We start from the raw sequence: 23741 nt of genomic DNA, 5'->3' as shown, positions 1-23741 counted from the left end.
TACAGGCACGGGACATAGCACTTGTAAAATTCACATCTCTACAGATGGCCTATTCAGCTTAATATGCAGTCCTTATAAAGCATTCAGAATTTGTTTCACACAAAATCTAAGAGCACCTTACAAATCTCTTTTTTACCAGGGGACGCATTAAAAATACTATTGCGGCAATGCCTGTTTAACCACTGCTACAGGAAGAACAGAGATTTTATACAGATTACTCAAGTAACACAGCAGTCAGGGGAGAACAGTTACATGGTAGTTGGCCATATAGCATGCCAGGACCACCGTCACCTTCTTTGAGGATTAGCAGCTAGAAATGCATTTGCTTTATAAGCGTCTGTGAGGGTAACCTGCTGACACCAGGGAAAAAAGCCTAGATGTAGAAAGCAATGAAGCATTTGCAGTGTTTGAACTGTGCTAGGGTTTCTCATTACATAAACATGAAGCCAAGGAGGGCTTACAAAGAACGAGTGATCCTTGAAGGTTGGCGTCTCTGGAGTGCCTTGGCTGTACATGGACATTCTCCTTTGGAGAGCGGAGGCCTTGCTCACATTTCCCGTGGTGGGGGTCAGGTCCTCCACATCAAAGGGGCTGCAAGCACACAGATGGGGAAAATAAAATAAAATAATAATAATTAAACAAACATTGTTAGGCTGATGGAGAAGGAATTTCAGGTCCACAGAAAGGATTTTTTGAAAAGGGTGTTTATTAGCACATCAAATCTCAGAGCTGGCATTTTTTTTAACTGGAGTGTTTTAAAATGTTAATTAAGCAGCAGGCTCAGATGTACAGTTTTCATTTCTAAAAGCATTTTATTCTCAGAAACCTTTTATGCAGTACTGCCTGCTTCTCACAAGAAGGGTATTCTTGAAGCGGAGTTGACAGGTAGAACATGTAATAACAAGGTAGGTGCTCAGTAGAGTTAACAGTAGCTAATAGAGCTGTTGTATTATAAAGGAAATCAGTTGCTGTCATTGCTAGCTTCACGTTTATTGGATTACAAGAAACAGCATACATGACTGTAGAAGTAAAACAATAATGCTGCTTAAGAAATGACAGTTATCTATTTCATTAAAACACACTGAGAATTAGCTCTGAATCCAAACATTATCAGCTTACCCATGCTTACCACTGCAGATAGACAGTGCTAGGAAACTTCCCACTGCCTTCACGCCACATACAAAACCCACAAAGTCCAGCTTTTAAACCATATTTTTTCCCCCAAAGAGAGGAGACTACATTGATAGATCTCTTCTGTGTGATTTTTGTCCACTTTTCTTTAAAACAGCCACTTGACCCAGAGACCATCCAACCAGTTCTACTTACTACCAGGTGATTTCAAGGTTCAGCTTGATTGTGCCAAGGTCATTAATGTCTACTGCAACCACCTGGGGCCGAGCTGCAAACAGGTCTTTTGTTTCACAGGTTACACTTCCTACAAGGATGTGAGTAGCAAGTCCCTTCACTTCTGTCACCTATGAGGGGAAAAAACAGGACATCCGTGATCATGAAAGGTACTGTAATCCTTAATTACAAGAAATGGTTTTGGTTTTTTTCTGGTCTGGGTCTCTTGCTAGAAGGCTTTTAAAATATGATTATATTTGTTGTGTCTTCATTACTTACATTACAGAAAAACTACAGAAAAATGAAAATTTATTTTCTCTTTTTCATAAATGTATAATTGCACACAATCATGCTTACCAAACACAGGCATATCTTGTATGTTTACTTTACAGTTTTTGTTGGTGTCAGAAGAGAACCAGCAGGCTGGGTCAGACCAAGGACTGTCTTGTGTTGTATTTGTTCTTCCACAGTGACTGTATGTGGAGTCTGAGGGAATGGCAGTAGCAGGCATAGTGTATCTGTGTTATTTCATCTAATATTCTCTCTGCAATTGGCAGCTTTCATATTAGTGTATTTCCTAATAAAGTCTGCCTATCTAGTAACCTCTAATACAGAGACTCATTTCTCTGTATTTGTTTCCTGTAACTCTGAACCTATGTAATCATTACATCTATAATGGTGTTTGGTAAAGACTTGTACAAATCTAGTAGGAAAAAATCTCACATAAAACCATTTAAGTTTTTATAGTAAGAGTAGAATACAGCACTATTCAAGCTTACGTGTACATTTATCTCTTTTCTTGAAAATTCAGAGGGATAGTTATACATGCAGATCCTGTAGAGAGGACAGGATCTGGAATCAGGCGTGAAGAGAGATGTTAAACTTTGGGAACTGCTGTGTAGGAACTGCAAAAGAATCAGGTGCACAAGTTTGTTTACTGCAGCTATGACTGAGCTTTGGGGCTGTTCCAACTTACACCTGACTGTCCCCTGCGTGTGTTTGAACTGGAGACCTCTGTATTTCTCCAGATCAACAGATACTGCTCTGTTATCTGAGCAGCATTAACTAACTCATCAGTAGTGGATTTTTTTGGGTTTTCAGTTTGCTTTTGTTGTTGTTTTGCTGAATACTGTTAGCAAATACGTTTCTATAGATTTATGTTGCTTTAGTGCAAATAACTGAGAGTTGCTGGAGAGTGATGTGAGGCAAGGGTTACGTTAGTAAAGGTGCCTATATAGGGAGCATTAAGACAATCTCTCCCACAGGGCTACCAAACGATTAGCCTTGTCGCATCTAGGACTGCGTAGTACTATGGCACTTCTTTTAGTCAAGTGTGCTTGAAATACTAATTATGACTCATTTCAAAGAAGTTTCATGATCTACTTCTGTATTTTTGCTGATAGTGCACATAAAGGCAGTCTCTTGGCTCTTGTCTTGCTTGCAGGCAGAGAAGTTAGTATGCATACCTTTATGGAGATCAGCCCAACAATGAGAGGGAGGAAGACCATTTCTTCTCCATCCCAGCTTTGCTTGCCATTCACTTCTATTTTGCCTTTCAATTTCCATCGCTGGCGACCATAACGCATGAAAATCTGAAAAAGAAAACTCCTCTTATTATCTTGAGCAATATGCCCTCTTAATGCTCAAATATTGGAAAGGGAAGGTCGCCTTTTGCAGTTCCCTAACTCCTCCAGCTTGATGGGTAGGCTAAGCGGGGTTTGGTTGTCCCCTGTTGAGAGGCCTTTGCAGTTGCAAGGCTTTGGCTGATGATGAAAACAGAGTGACAATGGTGCAACACCTCAAACTGAGGTGGTATGCTGGTATGGCTGCCATGGACTTCAGAGCTGGCTGGGTAAAACCAGCACCAATGTTGGGCCTGCAGAGGCTTGCAGGCATGAAAGTGGTGGGAAAAACTGATGATAGCCAGAGTGGGGAATCAATAACCAAGACAGCTGCGAGCTGCAGATTGTAGGGGGAATCCATAATCAAACCACTGTATATTCCCTGCTGGACAGAGCTGGAGACTTTTAGTTTAACCTATTTCTAATGAACCTGCTTTTGATGTTCTCTAGGTCACTGCAGTGACCTGAAATACTGACACAGCTTCACAGCATGTAGCACTGGGGTTTCAAAATAAATGATTCTGTGTCTTTCTGCTTCCTCAAGAAAACTCCAGCATACAGTTAAGAATGTTTGCAAGGACCTGTCCAGTGAGCTGCATATGTAGGGTGAGGTATATGCTTTATTTCCAGAAGAATTGGAAATGCTTGTTGAGAACAAGATGGTGAAAAGCACGCCCTAATTCTGGGAGACACTTAAACACAAGAAGAAAGCCTTATTTTCATTTAAAAAAAAAAAAAAAAGTTTTGTAGTTCATGGAATAGCTATCACCCAGTGCTCCAAATGTAATTTTCAGGTCTTGTGACAGATGCCCTAACACAGGAAGATAAAGACCTGCAATGATTTTCAGAAAGCTTACAGGAAAACTAGCAGCTGTTTCTTGGCGTGTAGATGTCAGTAAGTTTTGCTCAATGCAGAGTAAAATGCAGCAGGAGTCTGCCTCCCTTTTAATTCTTCTTCTGTTGAACCAGAAGCCAAGTGCTACATACCTCATACTGATCCCCAGGGCAGAGTCGAGCAAAGCCAGCCAGACCTGGGGAGAGAGACAGAAAGTGAGGGTCAGTGCAGATAAACAGCCCCCTGGGTCTACCCAGTGGCCACCGGCTGTGACAAGATTGGGCAGCAGCCCTGTCAGCCCACCCTCTATGGAGATGGCTGTTTTTTTCCTTTGGTACAGAAATTCATCATGTAGTGGTTTTGTGCATATCAAAGACTCGCACTTCCCAGCTTTTTTCCCTCTGAGCATACTTCTCCCTTTTGTGTAATAACTATAAAACAGAGGAAGTAGCTTCCTGACATCATCTGGTTTCAGAAGCTGGGCTTCATGCTCTGACTATCACAAGGCGTAGGCGAGCTGCTGATTACCAGCAGTGCTTGCTGGTTAACCCAAATCAGCCCCAGCTATCTGAAGTCTGAACAAGAAGTCTGTGTTATAACTTCCTAGTGGAAACACAGGGAGGCAGAAGGACTCCTGCATCCATGGTGTAACCACTGCTGTACTACCCCAGTGTCTTTGAGTACTAACTACGTCAAGAACCACAAGTGACCTCTGTAATATGAGATTTATCCCATCTTTCCCCAGAGGGGTGATATATATGCCACAAGAGCTTTGCTGCACTGTCTGCTTGAGAGCTTTTCTTAAAAGGATGTCATGATGCTATTTCTGCATAGGCACCATACGTATGAAATGGAAAGTTTCCTGGGGTTCGTGACCATTCTGCAGTCCCAGGAAAGCCACCACCTGCCTCCTGGCCTTGTAACTTGCCCTTCTGCAGGACGGGGAAAACTGGCTGCTTTCTGGTCGCCCAACCCTCTACATAGGGAATCTCTTCTTCCTCACTGATCTCTTTATTAGGTAGCTACTGCATTTGTTTTGTTAAGAAAAAATAATTGCTTCATTTCTTTCAGCTGCTCAGCACCCCAGGAATACACCATGTTTTTTCTGTCCTCTCATACCAGCTGCTGCTGGTACTTTCATAGAGAGAAAGAGTTTATTAGCATCAGCACAGCTAAGCTGTGCCCTAATGTTGGCTTCTACTACCAGGCTGTAGGTGAACTTTGGGACCAACTAGATCTCTCTTGTGCAGTCACGGCCTGTCCCAGTAATCTGCTGATCTTTCATTTCTTTCATCAGAAAATAGTTTTCTTCACTCATCCTATTGCTTAGCTGAATAAAGATGCCCTTGTTCAGAGCTCATATTACCAATTCCTGTCTAATTTATTTACTGTTTATAAATAATTCAAACTTTCTAGCACTCCACTGCTGCTCCCCTCTCCCTAGGCACACTTTTACAAAGGAATTTGATCTCTGCTGGGACGCATCTCTGAAAGCATCTGAGGAACATAAAAGGCCCCTTCTTTGCTCACTGGATGGGGGGGGATGTGGCTGGGGCCTCTGTGTGCATGCTGTCTGGAGCTGAGGTCTATGCCCAGTGACAGGCCCTGCCAGGCACCAGCTTAGGCAGGAACTGAGGTCTAGGAAAATGAGGTCTTAAGGCTGCTGTTCAGGTCTCTGCAGCCTGATGATGGGCAGACTGAACAGTGCACAGCTGCTGAGCTCAAATCACTGTCACAAGGCACGTAGGTTTTGGTGACGAGCAGTTCTTGGGGCCTCAGTGTATAGCAGGAACCAATGGCTCTCGTCATAGAATCATTAAGGTTGGAAAAGACCACTAAGATCGCCTAGTCCAACTGTCTACCCATCTCCACCAACCACGTCCATCAGTGCCACACCCACACTGTTCTTAAACACCTCCATGGGCAGACAGTTCTAGTGCCTTACCATTCTTTCAGAGAAGAAATTTTCCCTAATATCCAACCTGAACCTCCCCTGATGCACCTTGAAGAGGTCGGTGCAATTAGTGTCAGGACAGGGCTGCTAGGTGGCTATGTAAGGTATCAGAACACAAACGTATTTTGCATTCAGGGCCCTGAAGCCTTCTGCAGCATGCATAGCTCTGCTCAAGTGCAGGAATGTGGGCAGGTGGATTTCAGTGCTGGACTAGTGTTGCTCTAAGAATGACCTGAGTGTTTTGCTGTCTGCTTCAAAGAGGGGCAAGGGCACTTCCCTGTGCATCATAACAAGGCACTTGGCTTACCCACCCAGACTTCCTACAGTCCCACATTGGGTTTTCCTGTTTAATTTCAGCTGATTAATCCTGAGCTACCGCTCATTCTAGTGAGCTTATTATCTTTATTTTGAGAAATGATTAGGTTTAAAAAAAAAAAAAAGTACTATCAATAGGTGTACAGAGGTTAGGCTAAGTAGGATTATCACGGTGGAAGGATAATAAATGAAAAATGTTCACAATAAGCTCCACAAAAAGCAATCTCTAAAAGAGATCCTTCCTCAGTGGCAGTCTTTGGGTTAACCAGACACAACTTAAATGGGGTCCAGGAGAGGTGGAGTCAGGCTCCACCCTCTTCTGGTAGCACAGGTGAATTGCCTTCACCTGTGCTCCTGTGCCTGACTCATTGCTCACCTCAGGTGGTCAATCAGAAGCTCAGGCTGTGATCAACATTTCCCATACCTGTATCAATCATAAAAGCACAGCATAGGCCTCCTGCTTCCTGATGGTGCTGTGTGGGTTGGCTCACTTTTCACATAAGCAACAGAGTGCACTAAAATAACTGTCACTGGTGTGGCTAGGAACAGGTAAGCGTTGGGGGGAGGAATACTTTGAGTTTTAACACTGGATTCTAAAATTAGTAGCACAGTTGGCTGTGCTGTGGTGTAATGAAAGGGTGCTTGCAATGTGATCACTAGGCTTTTGTGCTGGAGTTGCTCTAGCTGTGCTAATAGCAAAAGTTAGATTGTCCTACTGGATTCCCATTCCTGAAGAAAGTAGCCTAGATAGGAGTCATGGTGTCCTAATTAGAAAATACTTAGTAATATGGTATTTCTCTTTGCTGATTTCTCATTTGGCGTCTTCATGGTACAAGAACGTTTAGATATAGCTGTTATCTGTGGTTTGCTCTCTGCTTCACTGTAGCCCACAGGCCTTTGTACAGGACTTGGGTATCCAAGAGAGAAGGGGCCAGGCCTTTTCAGCCCAGTTGTTAGTGATGCCCTGATACTTTCTGCAACGCGTCACCTTGTGTTGAACTGTGCATTGCACTGCATTTGCAGCAACTATGGAAATACCCTGAGGGGCTTGATGCAATTTGCTTTCTGTGCTGTATGGCCTCGGGTTTACTATTTTGAAGTTCAGCTCCATGGATGTTCATGTAGCTCCTAAAGGGTTGTGGGGATAGAGGCAAAAGGTGCAGTAGCCTTCAAACTGAATTGCTTTGGCTGTTGGGAGGAGCATTTGGGTGAGCCTAACTATCACGTCTCCCTTGAAAACATGAATCATTTTATTGGAAGAATCTCTCTGCAAACTCTGCCCCAGCTCTGTGATCCTTTCCAAGGGTAGATGTGCAAGTCAGAGTTTGAAGGCTCAGCAATTAGTGTAGTGGAGGGGAAAGCAAGCTTCTAAGTACATATAAAACCAAAGCATCTCAGTTCCCTCAGTACCAGGCACAGACTGACTTCTGCTGTTCAGTGAAAGCAAAGGTGAAAAAGTAATTACCTTTCATCTTGATGCTAAACTCCCCCAGCAGGTTTTCCAGCTCTGCTTCAATGGTACACATGTTCTGTTAAGGAAGACAGAATAGCGAGGTCAGAAAAACCCTCCTTTTTTTCCTTTGGAAATAAACACTTCTATTATGCAAAGGAAAGGTATTTTTCATTAAAATCAATATGCAAGAGCTACTCCTGTTTTTAGCAAAATCTGGCCCTAAAAACGGCAGCTAAGCTATGCTCACATCGAAGCTGAATGTAACCCTGAGATCTAATCCCGGCATTAGCAGTGGGCAGCTGTGGCCCTTAAAGGATAGCATGGCTACTGTCCCTGTCTTCTCCAGCCAGGACGCGGGCCAGCAGCAGCTCCATGCCACAGTAGCTCCCAGCATGTTTTTAATCTCCCAAGAAACATGGACGACATTAAAAATAAAGACTGTGTGAGATGGGTACTTGACCCTCCCCAGAAGAGCTAGGCAGGATGCCACAGCTTGTGCATTGTGATGTTTGCAGCACTATCAGACTTTCCATAATTAAACAGCTGGTTTAATAAAATAGATAGTAATCACAGCAATTGAAACTGGATGCAGAGCACAAGATGTCTGCTTGTTCTAGCTACCCTGCCACCCTAATGTCTGCAGGATGGGAAGGAGCATGTATGGTTGTGACATATGTAGGTTCGGGCCAGATTTACTTCTTTAAATGCAGTGATTCCTGGAGTATAGCCCTGGTCTTTTGGAACATAACCATTATTATTTCAAAGAACTCTTTGGGTTTATGTCACCCATCTTTGTAAAATAGCAGGCATTCACGAGAAAACAACAATTTTCCTTCAGTGGTTTTACATCTAACCCTTTTATCTGGATGTGATTATCACTGAAATGAGTGGCCAAGTTTTCATGGCCTTTAAACAATGAAAATGAAAGGCCAAATGGATGAAGACATACCTCTGTGTATTCTTTGTAACTCCTGTTGATTTCGGTTAAACTCTCTCGAGCTGCTTTGCTGGCAGGAGACATTGCAAAGGCCTGTTTCATCTTGCTGGCACCATCACAGAGACGTCTCTGAATACAGTAGGCCTCGTAAAGCTCATCCACCTAGAGCAAACAACAGGAACGGTGAGGAAGGGAGGAAAAAAAAAGATGAACTGAGAACTCAATGAAGTAAAACAATTGTGTTACAAGGAAACTAAGCCAAACAAGTGATTAAACCCTCAGATGGAGAGAGAGTGGATGAATGAAGCTGTCAGTGAAGCTGTCATACTGTCACAGCTGACCAAAAAAAAAAAGCACAAGATAGAAGTATCTTCTACTGCATAAATCTCGTTACCGTGATAACAGATGCTTTGCAACAACTCATCTGCTTACCCTGTGTGCCCTTAAGTTTTGCTGCTGCCTTTCCCTCCAGTTTGGGACACATGCAATTGCAGCTGTACAGGAGGAACGCAGCAAGCTTCTAAAATAAATATATTGGTGTCATAAGTGCTCTTTCAAAGATGTGGGCAATGTCCACACTGCCAGATGGGAGTGGGCATGCTAATTGGCACATTTCTTAGGGACAGCAGTGTCCTCAGTATTGCTAACACCAGCCATGCATTAAGACTGTTGCAGTATTGCACTGACAGGTAATAGTGGGAGAAGTGGGGTGGTTTTAACGCCTCAACAACTAGGAGTTGTAGCCCAAATAAGAAAAAGTTTAGAAACAGCTAAATTCAGTTTTGAACTTCAGCTCCATAGATGCTTGCATAATTTCCTTGTGATCTTCTTAGAGTCCTTGGCATGGCCGAGGCACCAGACATTCAGTAAGCAGTCTGGAGGTTTTGTAATACTTGGTGATGTACGATGTAAAGTCTCACCTGGATCAAGCCTGCAGTGGATTTACATGTGTCTCATGCTTTGGTTTCCCTTTTCTCTCTAATCCCTGCACTGAATGTTTACACCATCACATCACAGTTTACACCATCCAAGCTGTCCAGTGGAAGTCTACAATGGTATAGTTTAATTTATGGTTGGGAAAACAGGTTTTCTAATCTGACATTATCGGGGGAGGAGAGGAAAAGAGAAAGATTCATCTCTTCCTGCTTCTTATGTCCCTGTGAGGATGGAATGATATGTGTTCTTTATCTAGAATAACTGTTTTCCTTTGTTCTCTGACATTAAGTGTCTGCCCTACCCACGTTGGTGCTTTCTCATGGATTTTCACAGAATTTCTTTCTGTGGAAGCTTCCAGCACCTTGGCTTTGTTAGTCTATGATCATTTTGCTGTGCTAGAAATGATCCTGATCCAGGTGTGCTGCAATTGTTTTTTTTGTTTTTTTTTTTTGTTTTTCAAGCCTGCTTAGTCTTTAGCAAAAGGTGTCACTGATTATTTGTTTGGAGTGGGGCTGCTCATCCTGACTTCTTCAAAACACGACATTGACTCGTACAAGGCAGACTTATTTTCCTGATAGCAGAAGCCCTTACTGTTGGTTCTCCAACCAACATGGGAACTACTCTGCAAGTGAAATGGTGCAGCAAAGGGTAATGGAAGCCATAGGCAGCATCTTGACATTTCAGAGTTACAGGAAAAACTTTCTTGGTGATGTACCCACCACTTTACCACTTCTAAGTCAGCACTGTTCCCTAAGCTAAAGACAGATCCTACAAATGGCCATTTCTTGGAGTTGACTCCTGCCATCAGGGTGGAGCACTGACTTTGTGCAGCTATCTCCAGTGTGAACACGCTCATCTGCCCCAATAAATGAGTGTGGTCTGCTGCTGCACACTGTTCTCACCCTTTGCTTCCTATGCAGCGGGTGCCCTTGTTCAGCACAGGGTCAAAAGAGCCCTCCGGCATCTGAAACAAAACTGTGCTGTCACCTGAACAAGCCCACTAGTTTTAATGCAATGCAACTCTACTTCTCCTGCTTCTGTTGCTGTGGGTTACAGGAAGAAAACTAATGTGCTCAGGTGACCAGTGTTACCCTCTTGCATTTGGTGCCTTTCATTCCTATTACAAGCATAGAAACCATTAGCTTTAAAAGGACTGGAGTGGGAAGGTCTTGAATGGAAATGTTCTCCAAGCAGTAATTTTGCCATTCATGTTGCCAGCAAGAAAGAAAGTGGCTGGGGGAACAAAATTTCAGCCTATTGCCTGTTGACTTTTTTCAGCTCTCAGAGTAAGAGAACACAAAATTAAAAGGTTTGATGGACTATCATAATTGGAGCACTTCAAGCTGTATGAATGCTTTTCAAATGGCTCTCAAAACGCATTTCCTCCGTCAAAAATAATTCCTTCTTTTGTCAGGCTCAGAAAAGTAACTAATAACTAGCAGATATGCTTATAACCAAGAGAACGCATGTTGTGGGCCTCATCCAACTCTAAACTGTATAGGTATAAATCACAAAGCGTACCTCTGCTGGGTACAAGACACTCATTCTCACCAATGCAATCAAGAGGATGTGAGCCCACCAAACCATGCAGCAGAAGCTGCACAAGACGACCGAGACCAGCAAAAATACTGAATCTGGGAGAGGCTTTGTCAAATCCACCTCCCTGGAAGGTGGAGGGAGGGGGCAGTATTAGGCTCAGGAGTTGTTTTTTCTAACGTAGGACATGCTTGGGGTGCTTGTTACCTTGCTAATGTGGAACTCCAGCCTCCTCATGTATCGTTCAACTGCTTTGATTTGCTGGGGGAAACAGAAAGTAGAGAGTGAGGCACATGTGAACACATCTGCAAGATATTTCCACTCTAGCTTGTGTCTTCAGATCCCCAGGAGTCTGAGGAACTCCTCCTTAATGCATGCAAGGCATTGCTGACCATGAATCTGGCCTCAACTGTCCCACCTTACTGTGACTAAGCCGCTGCTGAAAATGGAGCTCACTGATATCTGCACATAATATGCTTTCAGGTACAAAGCCATGTTTTCTGATAGAGTCTGCAACAATTTTCTTTGATGCGAGTTCCCTAGTTCATTTGAAATTAGTAAGTTGAGCACTTTTGGCTTAAAAACCTCTGTATTTTCACTACTTTGAAAGCTTATATTAAAACGGGTAAGATTTTGCATTTCAAAACCTATTCTCCTGAATAAACTGTTTTTGAAAGCAAAATCAAGCTTGGCATTTCAACTGAAAAAAGCCAAATAGTTCAGGAAAAGCTTTTGAGGGCTTTTATTTTGTTTCAGCCAAAATTTCCCATACAGAAGGAATACCTTCAATTCTTCAGCTTGTTCCTCCCCCCCCCAGCAGTGCCCAGAGCAGGAGTAAGCAGTGATCACACAGGCTGGAATTACCCCAAGGGCAACTATCAGCAAGCCCACCTCTGTACAGTTCGCTTCTCTGGGGATTTTGTCCTGCTCTTTTGAATGTTCATGCCATGAAGCGCTGGCTGGCTCTCACTCAGAGGAGAAAATGTAACAGGAAAGGCAGCTGCTTGAGCCCTTGGCTTGTCCCTCTGGAGTTGGCCTGTAGACACCCAGCATGTGCCCTTGCCAGCCTCCCACCCCTGCTGGTGGTTACAGGGCAAAGTTGTACAAGCAACTGATTCAATGGCTTGCAGGTAACTTCTGCATCAAAGACATTAGCCTGGCTGCTAGAGCAGGCTGAGAGTTTCCAGCTCCGCACATCGTACAAATACCAGTGCTACCTTGCAAGTGTTAAAAAGGGTAACATACCTTATCTAAATCGTACAGGACTCCCTGCAACAGAGAAGATGAAACTGTAATTTATTTTGAAACACAACAGTGCCAGAGCACTGTGAGACAATAATATTTATCAGTGAATAGAAATCGAAACCAAGACGAGAGCTGGAAGGGACGAAGATCATGCATTCACATGCCCGGTTTCCCACTCCCAGCCCATGCCTGTTCCAGTACCTCTGGATGGGTACTGTGCTTCTCTGAACAATCACAAGTATGACACGTACCAGGCGTGAGTTTCTTCTCATGTCTTTTAACTGAGCAGTCAGCTTGTCCAGCTCTGTCTGGTGCACTTCCAGATACTCGCTGTAAACACAAACCAGAGAAGGGAGGCATGAGCTCTGCAGCGTGTCACGGAGCTGCTTCCTAAGCACTATACAAGGAAATCTCTGCAACAAACGGCCTTCCTCAAAAAGTTGATCTGTATTGATCTGTTCTAAAAACAGTTTCCCCGCTGCCTTTTTGAGAATAATTAGAAGCCATTTGTTTAGGCAGCCCAGTGTTTTCCTGATGTTAAACAACCACATTCAAGTAAGCTATCTTCTGCTTAGTTTACAGGCTGGTGCTTTCCAATTGCTGCTATCGTGTCTGGTTGGTAAAAGCCCTTATCGTCAGAAGCGTTATCTTAAGGACTATACGTGCTTCTGATATGACTCCAGGAAACCTGGAGGGGAAAAAAGAAAAATCTACTGTTGAAATCCCTGTCCTTGGGACTTTTTCAAGCAAACAGAATTGGAATTCTGGACTGATTTTTTTCCTGCACGTTTCCAATCTTAAGTTTGCTCCAACAGGTACATTCTTCTATCATTAAGGATCTTTGCTTCTGTGAAATGTTTTTCTATGTGCTAAAATGTCCCAGAAGGCTTCAGTCAACAAGCACAAGAACGGCTCTTACTCCAGGCCATTCTTCAAGGCCCTGTAGACCTCTTCCATTCTTTTGGGCTGGGGCTCCTTGGGGGTGGTGCTGTTCTTGTGGCCCAAATTATGCATTTTCTTCACCTTTGCTTGGGGCTTCTTGAGCGCAGAGGAATTTTCAATAAAAGAATTACACCTGCAAAGTGAACATAAAAGAGGAGAAAATCCCTATAAATCATAACAATCTCAAAGAAGCGTAACTTAAAGAGATCTTCCTGATCTTATCTGTGCTAGAGAAATGGTTCTGCTTACATGCCTGCTGCTTAAAGGGCTGTGTTTGTTTACAGGTTGAGAAGTCTGAGCATTCTGGGATGTGTGCCATCAGCTTTTGATGTGCCAGTTGCCTCTCCCAGATATGAAGTCCCAGGCTCATCAGGCATTTCTCTGTCTTATCCCGTGCCTGTCCTGCCTCCTGCTGCTTAGACTCAGCCATGAAAGGGCTAAGAGCAAAGGGGTGCCTAGATAATTTCAGGTGTAAAGTCTGGAGGTTCCTAAGACTGGGGACTGGTCATGTGTGTGTCTGGAGTCCTGATGGCAGCTGCAGCTCCTCACAGGGAGCGGAGGGCAGCGCTGAGCTCTGCTGTGTGTGACAGTGACAGGGATGGCATGGAGCTGCGTCAGGGGAGGGCAGCTGGGGGTCAGGGAAAGGGGCTGCACCACAGGGTGGTGGGCATGGAACGGGCTGCCAGAGTTCAAGACAACATTCTCAGACATAGGATTTGAATTTTGGGTGGTCCTGTGTGGAGCAGGAGTTGAACTCAGTGTTCCCTGTGGGTCCTTTCCAACTCGAGCTATTGTATGATTCTCTATCATACTGCTGGTGGACCACAAATGGAGGACAGCTGTGCTGCTTGTAGGTGGCTCTTTGGCTCCCCTCCTGCAGGTCAGCATCTAACCCTACTGCTGGCAACTGGGAGGTGACCTCCTCACCATGTGGCTCCTCCCTGACTGTTAACTGCTGATCTGGAGCTTGGTGGGGTTCACACAAGTTGAAACTAATTGGAAAGCAGCTCTGGAGGCATCTGGCTGACCCAGTAAAGTGTGTGGCTCAAAGCCTGAGGTCCTGTCTAGCTAAAAGGACCACATAGGGAAAGGCTCTGCACCAGGATCTGCTTCCAGCAGGATGCTGAAGCAGCTCTGTAAAAACAAACAAAAAAATGGGGCTGCTTTGACTTCACAGCAGCAATGAGAAAACTGACTTTTAGGTAGCAGCAGTGTGAAGCTGGGGGCGGTGGAAAGCTTATCATAGTTCTGTGCATTTTACTTGTGAAAAGATTTCTGCATAAGTTAGGAAATTAAAATCATTCTCTGAAATGTTCTCACAACTCTGAGAAATGTGAGGAAGCCTTGCGTTAAGGGTGGAGGGGAAGCACTTGGTAGTTAAGATGCAGGCTAACAGCTTAGTGACATGGCCAATATATAAGGAGATTTTAGCCTGGAAAACGTATTCCTGCAAGCTGGGGAGAAGGAATTTCTCCATCACATCTTTGCTGCCTTCTAAGCCACCAGTCCCTTTAGCACCTGACTGTGAAAGCCACTTAAAGAACATGGTACTTGCCTGGAGCGTCTCTCTTGCAGACCGCTGAAGCCAGCAAAGGACTGGCTCCTGATAATCCCATTAGGACCTCCTGGAGAGAATGAATGTGATCCTATTGACATGATTTCCGGAAGCCGGGAGGATATTCCTGAAAAACAACAGAAAGAAGGTCAGGGATCGGGGTGGGCAGGAGGTGTGCTGTGAAGCAGGGGCATCAGAAAGGAGAAAAGGCAACCCAACTCTAGGAGGGGCTGTGAGCCAGGGCATGAACACAACCCCCAACTCCAGTCTGCTGAGGTCTGTTGCTTGGTTTGCAGAATAAATTACAAGAGTGGACTATGAAAACCATGTTGCGGCTGCAATGAGGATCTGGGTGTGGGGCTGGAAACCAGCTGCTGCGATGTGCTAATCTCAGCAGTGGCCCCAGTTCATGCCATGCCTGGCATGCTTCTCCCCCAGTTCCAGTGTCAACATCTGCCACACCAGAAGTGCTACCTTTTGAGTGCTACACTATGCTGAGGTGGTCAGTGAACTAAGAAGAAGGACCCTGTTGCACCCCTGTCTCACAGGACCCATCCATTCACCACTGCCTTCCTTCCGGGGGTGCTAACACTGCTGCTTTGGGAAACACATGGAGAAACTAAGCCAGGTTAAAATAACCTGACCAAAAAATGAACAAAAATATTATTTTCCCATTTATTTTAAAAGCAGAACCTGGCACACCTCATACCCTCAGTTCATTTCACCCTGCATCTGCTCCACAGCTGTGGATGAGTCTGGGGCTGAAACAGGGCTGCAGCAGGACTCCAGGCGTTAGGGCTGGAGCTGCCTGCAGGCAACAGAGTTGATGCTTTGCGACACTGCAGCCTACGGGACTCAGTGGGTAAATTTAAAGCAGCCTCTCATCCCCACAAGTGGATAGTCCATAGCTGAGTGCCCGAAAGGGAGCCAAGTGTGAGGACCACAGATTTGCAGCCTGAGCCTTCACAACCAAACGTATTTATTGCAGATAAGGAGCAGAGTTACGCAGTGCCTCCACGGCAAACACTCACTGGAAAAAGCAAATATGTGGGGAAACGTCGTGCACAGTCCAGTTCTGTTTGATTTGTAATGCTGGGCTGGACAAATACTCCCTGAGGTGGCATTCACCACTGTAGAGAGCTGCTACTTTTCTCTGGAGAGGATTGTATTGCCCAAGAAGAGCTGCTTTGTCAGGAATATTTCTATAAGAGCTCTGCCAAAAATATTTCTTCCAGCCTCAGAATTGTCAGCGCTATTAGCGATGTGAAATTTTCTCCGTTACATAGCCCAAACAGCATCAGTCTCCTGATTCTGGAAGTGAGAACTGATCAGTACCCTGTAACTGGGCAACCCTCACAGATGCAGCCTTGGCTTTGTGATAGGTGTGCTTAAGCCAAATTTTCTCCACTGCTGTGACCAGCAGGTAGCTCTGATCTACCTGGAAAGGTTTCTGTCTCCATGCAGCCTCATGTCTGGGCAAGAACAACCACTGAGGTCTCTCTCAAGCCAGCTATGCCAACCAAAGCCTTCCTGAACAATCCCCAGGCACATCTAGGGAATTAGCATGGGCTAGAAGCTATTCCAGCTACTCTAGCACGCAGCTTGGATGTGGCCAGGCCCCATTTTTGGGAGACTTTTATAGCTGGAGACCATTCCAATTCACCTGGCCTTGTGCCTGGAGCACAGGAGCAGGAGTGACGGGTTTATGGCAGAGCTCCACAGGAGCATCTGCAGATGTGAGCCCTGGCTGCCAGTTGTCCAGCTCCCAGCCACCACTTCCCACCCCTGCTGTCTCCCAAAAGCAGTGCTGGTACCTGCTAGGATCAACTTTGGGATACGGAATTGTCTTCAGCAGGCCAGTGCCATAACCTGGAAGCAAAACCTTGCCCACTGTTCATCTAACAGTGTGTTTGTTGTATTCATTATGTTCACTATGCAATTATGATCATGCTGCGAAAACCCTTCTGAGAACCAGACCAAACCCCTCTGAGAAGAGCAGCAAGCTTTGAGGGTGTCCAGCAGGATGGATAGAACAGCGTGGCCAGCATCTGGTGACATCACAGAATCACAGAATGGCCAGGGTTGGAAGGGACCTCAAGCATTATGAATCTCCACCCCCCCCTGCCACATTCATGGACATCAACCTCCCCATTCAATACTAGACCAGGCTGCCCAGGGCCCCATCCAATCTGGCCTTGAATCCCTCCAGGGACATGTGAGGGTGGAAGCTAAATCCCACTGACAAAAAACATCAGCTCGCAAACCCTCAGGAAACAAGAGGAACAAGAGCAAACCTGATACTGGGTGCTAGTCATGGCTATATTGGCCATAAAAACATAGTTATTTTGTTTTGGAGAAGCTTAAAAATGCAACAATCTTGAAAAAGAAATGTACTGATTTATTTATTTTACTTATTTTGCTGAAGTTCTCAGGGGCTTTGCAGTGCTTTAGTAGTGAGGGCTTTGCTCACAGTACCAAAAGGAAATGTGGATGAAGTGCAATTGAAATGCAAACTGGAGACCTGCCTGGAACTACTTCTGCTTTGCTATTGCATAGAATGGTCAGAACTCAGAGCCCACATTGGCTCGTGCTCAATATATATATGTTCATCAGGTTAGAGTTTGCCTCTATCATACAAACACAATCTGCTGTTAAAATTTAACATTACATTGCCAACACCTCAAACGTTTCCAGCTGACCGCACACAGCTGCACTGACCCCCTCTGGAAGCAGCAGCCCCTTAGCCCAGATTTGCACAGGCACCACGTTCACAGTCATGGATTATTTATGACACTGACATCTAGCAAATACCCTTTGGGTGATGAGTATTTACCATGCTGTGGGAAAACGCTTTGCTGAGGAGCAGTTATATTCCTGCTTACTATTAAACCATTCACAAGCTTACCACAGAGTTGAATAATACAGCTGTACTCTGATTGTATACATGCATGTAATCACTGGGGTAATTTCATTCTCAGTCCACAAGGACTCACCCAGATCTGTTATAGAACTGACCACTGTCCCTACAGAAGCAGGGGGATTCTGGTGATGCTCCAATGTAGTGACCAAGTTTCTAATAGTTATCTGATACAAAGCTACCATCTTCTAGTTATAATATGCATTCTTCTCTCAATATTAAAGCATGGTGTGCTTTTGGGAGCTGTTGGAGAGAGTCCAGAAGAGGGACACAAAAATAATCAGAGGGCTGGAGCACCTCCCCTGCGAAGACAGGCTGAGGGAGTGGAGCTTGTTCAGCCTGGAGAAAAGAAGGCTGCAGGGTAACTTCATTGCAGCCTTTCAGTACCTAAAGGGAGCCTACTAACAGGAGGGGAGTCAACTCTTTGAAGGATAGACAACAGCAGAACAAGGGGAAATGGTTTCAAGTTGAAGGAGGGAAGATTTAGGTTGGATGTTCAGGGAGAAGTTCTTTACTATGAGAATGGTGAGGTGCTGGAACAGGCTGCCTAGAGAGGTTGTGGATGCCCCGTCCCTGGAAGTGTTTAAGGCCAGGTTGGATGGGGCCCTGGGCAGCCTGGTCTAGTGTTAAATGGGGAGCTTCCTGTTGGTGGCCCTGCCTGTGGCAGGGGGTTGGAGCCTGATGATCCTTGAGGTCCCTTCATACCCAAGCCATTCTATGATTTTATGAGAATGTGCATCTCAAATGGTATTAAAAGCTTTGGAGATTCAAGACTCTGCCCCAGCGGTGGATCAAACCAGCAGAAATTGAAATCTTTTTTCATTATTTTAAAATCTCTACAGCTGATGAACCGCCAACGTTTCACTTAAAAAAAATCATCAGTCCTCTTCCTGCTAAGATAAACATGTACTGTGTGTGTGTGAGCATAATTAATACAATTAGTATTGCCCATGCTAAGTGTGTGGCAGCTGAGTGATGAGTCTAGCAGCAATGCTGAGGGATAAGGTGAAATTGTATCAGTATCTTTTTCTGCCTGACTCAGTGACAGTGTGCAGTGGGGAATGGCAGATAATTGATGGTGCCTCTGTCCCCGGAGAAATAAAGCCCCATTGCTCTCATCTCTCCTAACAGCTGAAACAGCTGAGCCTGAGCTAATGAGAGAAGTGACTACTGAGCCCATCACTTCCACAGGGCTGCCCTCTTTCAGTCACCCTCTGAATGGACTTGCACCTCCCGTAATGCCAACATATATTATAAACAGTGCAGGTTTCAAGCTAAGAGATGGGAAATTCAGTTGGAAACATGTTTGCTAAATCAAGACTGACCTTTTTGTTTGCTTTCCCCCTCTAATTGACCTAGAGACCACCAATAAATACATGTTGGTGGTGCGCCCACGGTTGATCCCACTCTCTCATAGCATCTGCAGTTATGGCTCTATGTCCTGGGTTTGCTGTAGAATGTTAGGGAGCTGAAGCTGAGGGTTTGCAGCACAGCGGCTTTGGGGATGCTTTTGGATTAAATATAATCCTTGATTAAAAGGGAATGTTGGGGGTAGATTCAAGGGCCGATCTGATCCTTGATAATCCTTTGTTCCTGTCTTATTTTTTTATGTGGCATGCGTCTCAAGGCCCTCTCTGGATCTGCAAAGATGTAATCCCCATAGTGAGATGTTTTGTCTGATGTTCCTTGTGCTGATCTGCGGTCTGAAGACTGTGCATTAAGATTTAGTGATGATTGCTTGGGGTAAGGTGAGAGGGTCCACTACACTGCTCTGAGCAGATTGTGGCAGCAGCCAAAGGGCTCAGCTGTGCATGCGAGGAACCCCTCTTAACCAAAAACCTGGCAACTGGATATGTCTAACAAATGAACTGGGAACTTACTGAATAATGAAAGAATATATTCACCTCTCATCTGTGTCAAGGATTATAGTGTGCTTATCAGAGTAGCTTGTTAACTTCAAAAGGTAAAATGCTTTATTGCAATAAAACCTCATTTAGTAATGTACACCTCCAAAAGAGTAAGTACAACAAGGGAAGAAACTGACTATCCCCTACAAGTCATGGTCCCTGCACAGCAAGCCAATTCTTTCTGCTTTGCATGAACAAACCTGAAGAGCACAATTCAGTTCCGCACTCTCAGTCCAATTCCAAGCTCATTCGGTGTACATTCATAGAATCACTGAATCAGTAAGATTGGAAAAGACCACTAAAACCATCTAGTCCAACCAGCCCAGTCCCACCATACCCACTGACCACCCTCAATGCCACATCCACAAGTCCCTTGAACACCTTTCAGGGGTGGTGACTCCACCACCTCCCTTGGGCAGCCTGTGCCACTGCCTCACCACTCTATCTGAGAAGCAATTTTTCTTAATACCCAACCTGAACCTTCTGTGAAGGCAGCTAGTGCTGCTTGCATTTGTGGTCTACAATCTAGTCTTCATTAATATCAATTTCCCAATTTCTTCCTTCTGATTAATTGAATTACCTTGGCAATGAGCCCTAACTACCACCTGGAATTTACTGTTTCCATGTTTCCCAGACTCCTAGCAGGCAAAGAGGTATGTATCTTGGATGACAACTTAAACATTCTTGAGGATGAATTTTTAATATAAAAGGTTGACAATAATATATGGGTAAGAGCCCTCAAAAGCATTATAAAAACTTTCACAAGGAAATTAACTCTCTTACAGTAGTGTTAACGTTTTTAGGACAAAAACTCCTACACATTAGCACATAGGCTCCTAATTTCTAAATGTGTCAGGATCATTTCTGTGGGATGGAATCTCCTGGAAACATCAGAAGATGACTGGATTACATATAATACAACTGTGATGGCATTTTTATGCTCCCAGTGACTGAGCTGCTACTTCTTGTGCAGGGCAGGGTTTGCTAGAGCAGTACAGACATCTGAGCTCCATCTGAAGAACTATTCTGGGTTGCCAGAACAAAATCGTGCATTTGTTCCATCAAAGTCCAAGTCGGAGGTACTCCTAAATAGGAGCATATGGCTACACTGAGAAGCACACTTCCCAAGCCTACATCAGCCATCAAATGTTAATTTTAGCACAGAAAAAGAAGCACGTGGGCTTATCGGCATGGCTGCGGAGAACAGTATTGCACACAGAGGAGCTACAAGCTGGCTCCCTCTCCTTCTGAAAGGAGATGTGGGAGTGCCTGGGTTGTGCTGGGGCAGGCAGTAAGCAGCCTCGTTGGCTCCAGCACAAGGAGCAAAATTCGGTCTGCCCTTGCAGCCCCAAGACTCTGAGATGGAAGCAGCACCGCCTGAGGTGCATCTCCTCACCAGCAGGATCTCCTCAAAGGCGTGGGCCGGCTGCTGGCTGACAGCTCTGCTCTTGCAGGGATACTTTCTTTTGTTAGTTGTATTTTTATATCTTCAGTTTGGGTGGATTCAGTTTTTACGGTGCACAAGGAAGAGCCTGTGTGTCCTTTCTGGCCCTGCCTAAGTCATAGCTGAGAGCTCTGCTTTATTGCAGAAAACCCTGGGAGTGAGCACAAGGTGCCATTACCTATTTCTAATAAATGAGTGTCAGCTTTGGGTACTTTGGTGACAAATTTTAGCTTTGATGTCAGATAATATCCTCCCAAGGCTTGATACTAATAGCAAGACTTATACTTTACTGTTCCATTTATGGAGGAACATTTTTTCTGTTGCATGTAAGGATGTTTTCAGCTGAAATGCTGCAGTATTTGCTAGCTCATCACAAGACGGCCTGAGCAGAAACCCAAGTTGTCTACCATCTGGAGTGGCTCATGCTGTTTGTTCTGCTCTTGCTACCTGACGGGATGAAGCACTTAAGCCAAAAAGCAGTAACAACAGTAATAAGAAGAAAGCTAAGCATTCAGGTCACCAGCAGAATGGTGATAGCATCTGTGCCTGTGTATATATGGGAGTTGGTGGTTGACGCTCCAATTGTAACATAATTCCAACAAATTCAGCTTGTATCAATCTGTTACAGCAGTACAGTGCCAAATTCAACGTGGGGACGTCTAACTTGTTTTTTTATTTTCAGTAAAACCTCTTTTCTGTCACTCCCATTGCTTTGCTAGTGGCTGCAGCAAAGCAGCACGCTGCTGCCTTGCAGCAATGCTGTGGTTGCTCTCGGCAGAGCTGCCAGCACATGGAGCCCTTTCCTCTGCTTCAGTCCCCCTTGGAGAAACACCTCCAGCATCTTCCTCAATTTTGGTTTAGCACATGCCAAAAACATAAGGCGAGGGAAACGCTAAGGAGTTATTTTGCTGTAATAAACCCAAGGAAAATAAATTTGAGACTAAATGGCTCCCACACATGACAGATGGGTTCGCGGTGGCTGACCTCATTTTTTCAGTTCCAACATTTGTTTCGTGCTGGCAGCTGGAGCAACTGTGAGCGTGAAATACACCCAGGGCCGTCCTTAATGCCGTTCCCTTACAGCTCTCTGAATACAGAGCAACCACATCCAGGAGGTATTAGCGTGGCTCAGCAGAAGCGGCGCTGCGACAGCGCGCCGGAGTGCGGCCGAGGGATCAGGGCCTGCCTGTCTAATTAGATTTCATGTTCGTTCATTTAAAACTAACCCTGGGATGCAGAATTATCTTTGATTAGAAGTCAACTCCAATTCTACTCATCATCGATTGTTCTTCGTGTCAATTAAAGAATTAATTAAAAGCAAAGCCCCCTGCCATTCGAGTGTAAGAAAATAACATAAAGAAAAGCATTTCTGAAAATCAGCTGAGGATGATCTCCCTGCGCTTGAAAGCCAGCTTTCACTGCTTCTGCAGCAGTAGCTCAGTGCAAGCAGCTCGTGCCTTGCTGAATCACACCGACATTTAGCAGTGCTGTGGGGAGTAATGCAGTAGACTTTGTGCTGCGGTGTTATCTCTCCCTGTAGCAGGAGATATACTAAAAGATGTGGTCTTGTGAGAAGTAATAAAACTAGCAGGATGCACAATGGGCTGTGGGATTACTGCTGGTAGCAGTCAGGCTGCTTCTCTACCTCTACAGCCATAACCAGGCAACTACTGTAAGGTTGCCTGTATCAACGTGTTGGGTAGAATTGCAATTTCTCAGCGGGGATCACAAAAGGTGATGAAACCATCTTGCACTTTTGCCAGCACTAACAGTAGGAGCTGGGGAGTCAGCAGCCCTTGGTGGCTCGGTGAGTGGTGCTGTCCCTTACTGACCAGACGTCACCCTTGGATGAGCCCAGCAGTGGAATCCGAAAGCATCTGGGTGAGCCAGCCCTGATGTAATGATGTGTGACTCTGGTGGGAGTCATTTGGCAAAAATCCACGATGAGCACTGTCCTAAAGCTGTACGTCAGGTGAAAGCAGGAGAGTGACCTGATTTCATAGTCTGTGTAAGCAGTGAACATAAAAATCTTCCCGTTGTCGGGAGAGAAAAGCAGTGGCATAGCAGCGTTTAATGCAAAACTACTCTGAAGAATGCTGCTTTCTCCTCTCACTTTGCAACACTATTTCTGTTTACAACCTTCATTTCTTTACTTTTACAAGAAAGTAAAGGCACCAAGCTCTCTGCAAGATGGTGTGGGTAAGTGGTGGGCTGCTCTAAGGGTCGTTGGGTTTGCTCCAGCCAAGGCAAACCAACCACTGCCATATTCAGTATCCCCTCCATGTTCACTCTTAACACAAGCAGGCGTGAGATAAATTAAACAAGTGAGGCAGGCTTTTCATCCCTGAAAGTAAAACATCTCTGTTGTCAAAACCCTTTCAGCTGCTAATGAGATGCAAACACTTTGCTGCTCCTCTTTAAATACTTGGGATTAGGGAGATTTAAAATGCCTTCGATGTTTACAAGATAGTTCTGTTTCCAAGAGGATCTTAATGCACACTGTTCATTAATATATTGTTGAAGATACACTGCTGCGCAGTTTAGGACAGAACACTGTCCTTATAGCCAGACATTTTTGTCCCAGGTGTGAGCACCGAAGCAATCTATTTATTTAATCTTTTCAACACTTCACAAGTGTGTCTGTTCCCAAAGCATTGCCATAGAAGTCCTGTTACTTCATTTATACTTGGCCACGGTGTACGGCCGAAGTTCCTCTGTGGAACATCAAACAATGGAACACTGTCCGTGCACAGCCCAGCGAGGCCGTGTGCTCTGATGGAACTGCCATTCCTTGGCTTC

General features: G+C 44.8%; 1 protein-coding gene across 1 annotated transcript in view; it reads right to left on the bottom strand.

Moving 5' to 3' along the window:
- The window catches only part of RIPOR2 (RHO family interacting cell polarization regulator 2), a 58485-nt gene that overhangs the window by 15816 nt on the left and 18928 nt on the right, over window positions 1-23741 (bottom strand). Inside the window, 11 exon segments of the mRNA XM_042868823.1 lie at window positions 462-591; window positions 1327-1475; window positions 2811-2936; window positions 3954-3997; window positions 7536-7599; window positions 8473-8622; window positions 11140-11193; window positions 12178-12201; window positions 12429-12507; window positions 13097-13252; window positions 14675-14801. Of these exon segments, the coding sequence (XP_042724757.1) occupies window positions 462-591; window positions 1327-1475; window positions 2811-2936; window positions 3954-3997; window positions 7536-7599; window positions 8473-8622; window positions 11140-11193; window positions 12178-12201; window positions 12429-12507; window positions 13097-13252; window positions 14675-14801 (1103 nt within the window).

This window comes from Lagopus leucura, unplaced genomic scaffold (genome assembly GCF_019238085.1).
Source record: "Lagopus leucura isolate 7727_CA_CO unplaced genomic scaffold, USGS_WTPT01 Super-Scaffold_100002, whole genome shotgun sequence".
Classification (NCBI taxonomy): domain Eukaryota; kingdom Metazoa; phylum Chordata; class Aves; order Galliformes; family Phasianidae; genus Lagopus; species Lagopus leucura.
This window is presented reverse-complemented; position numbering and strand designations above follow the sequence as displayed.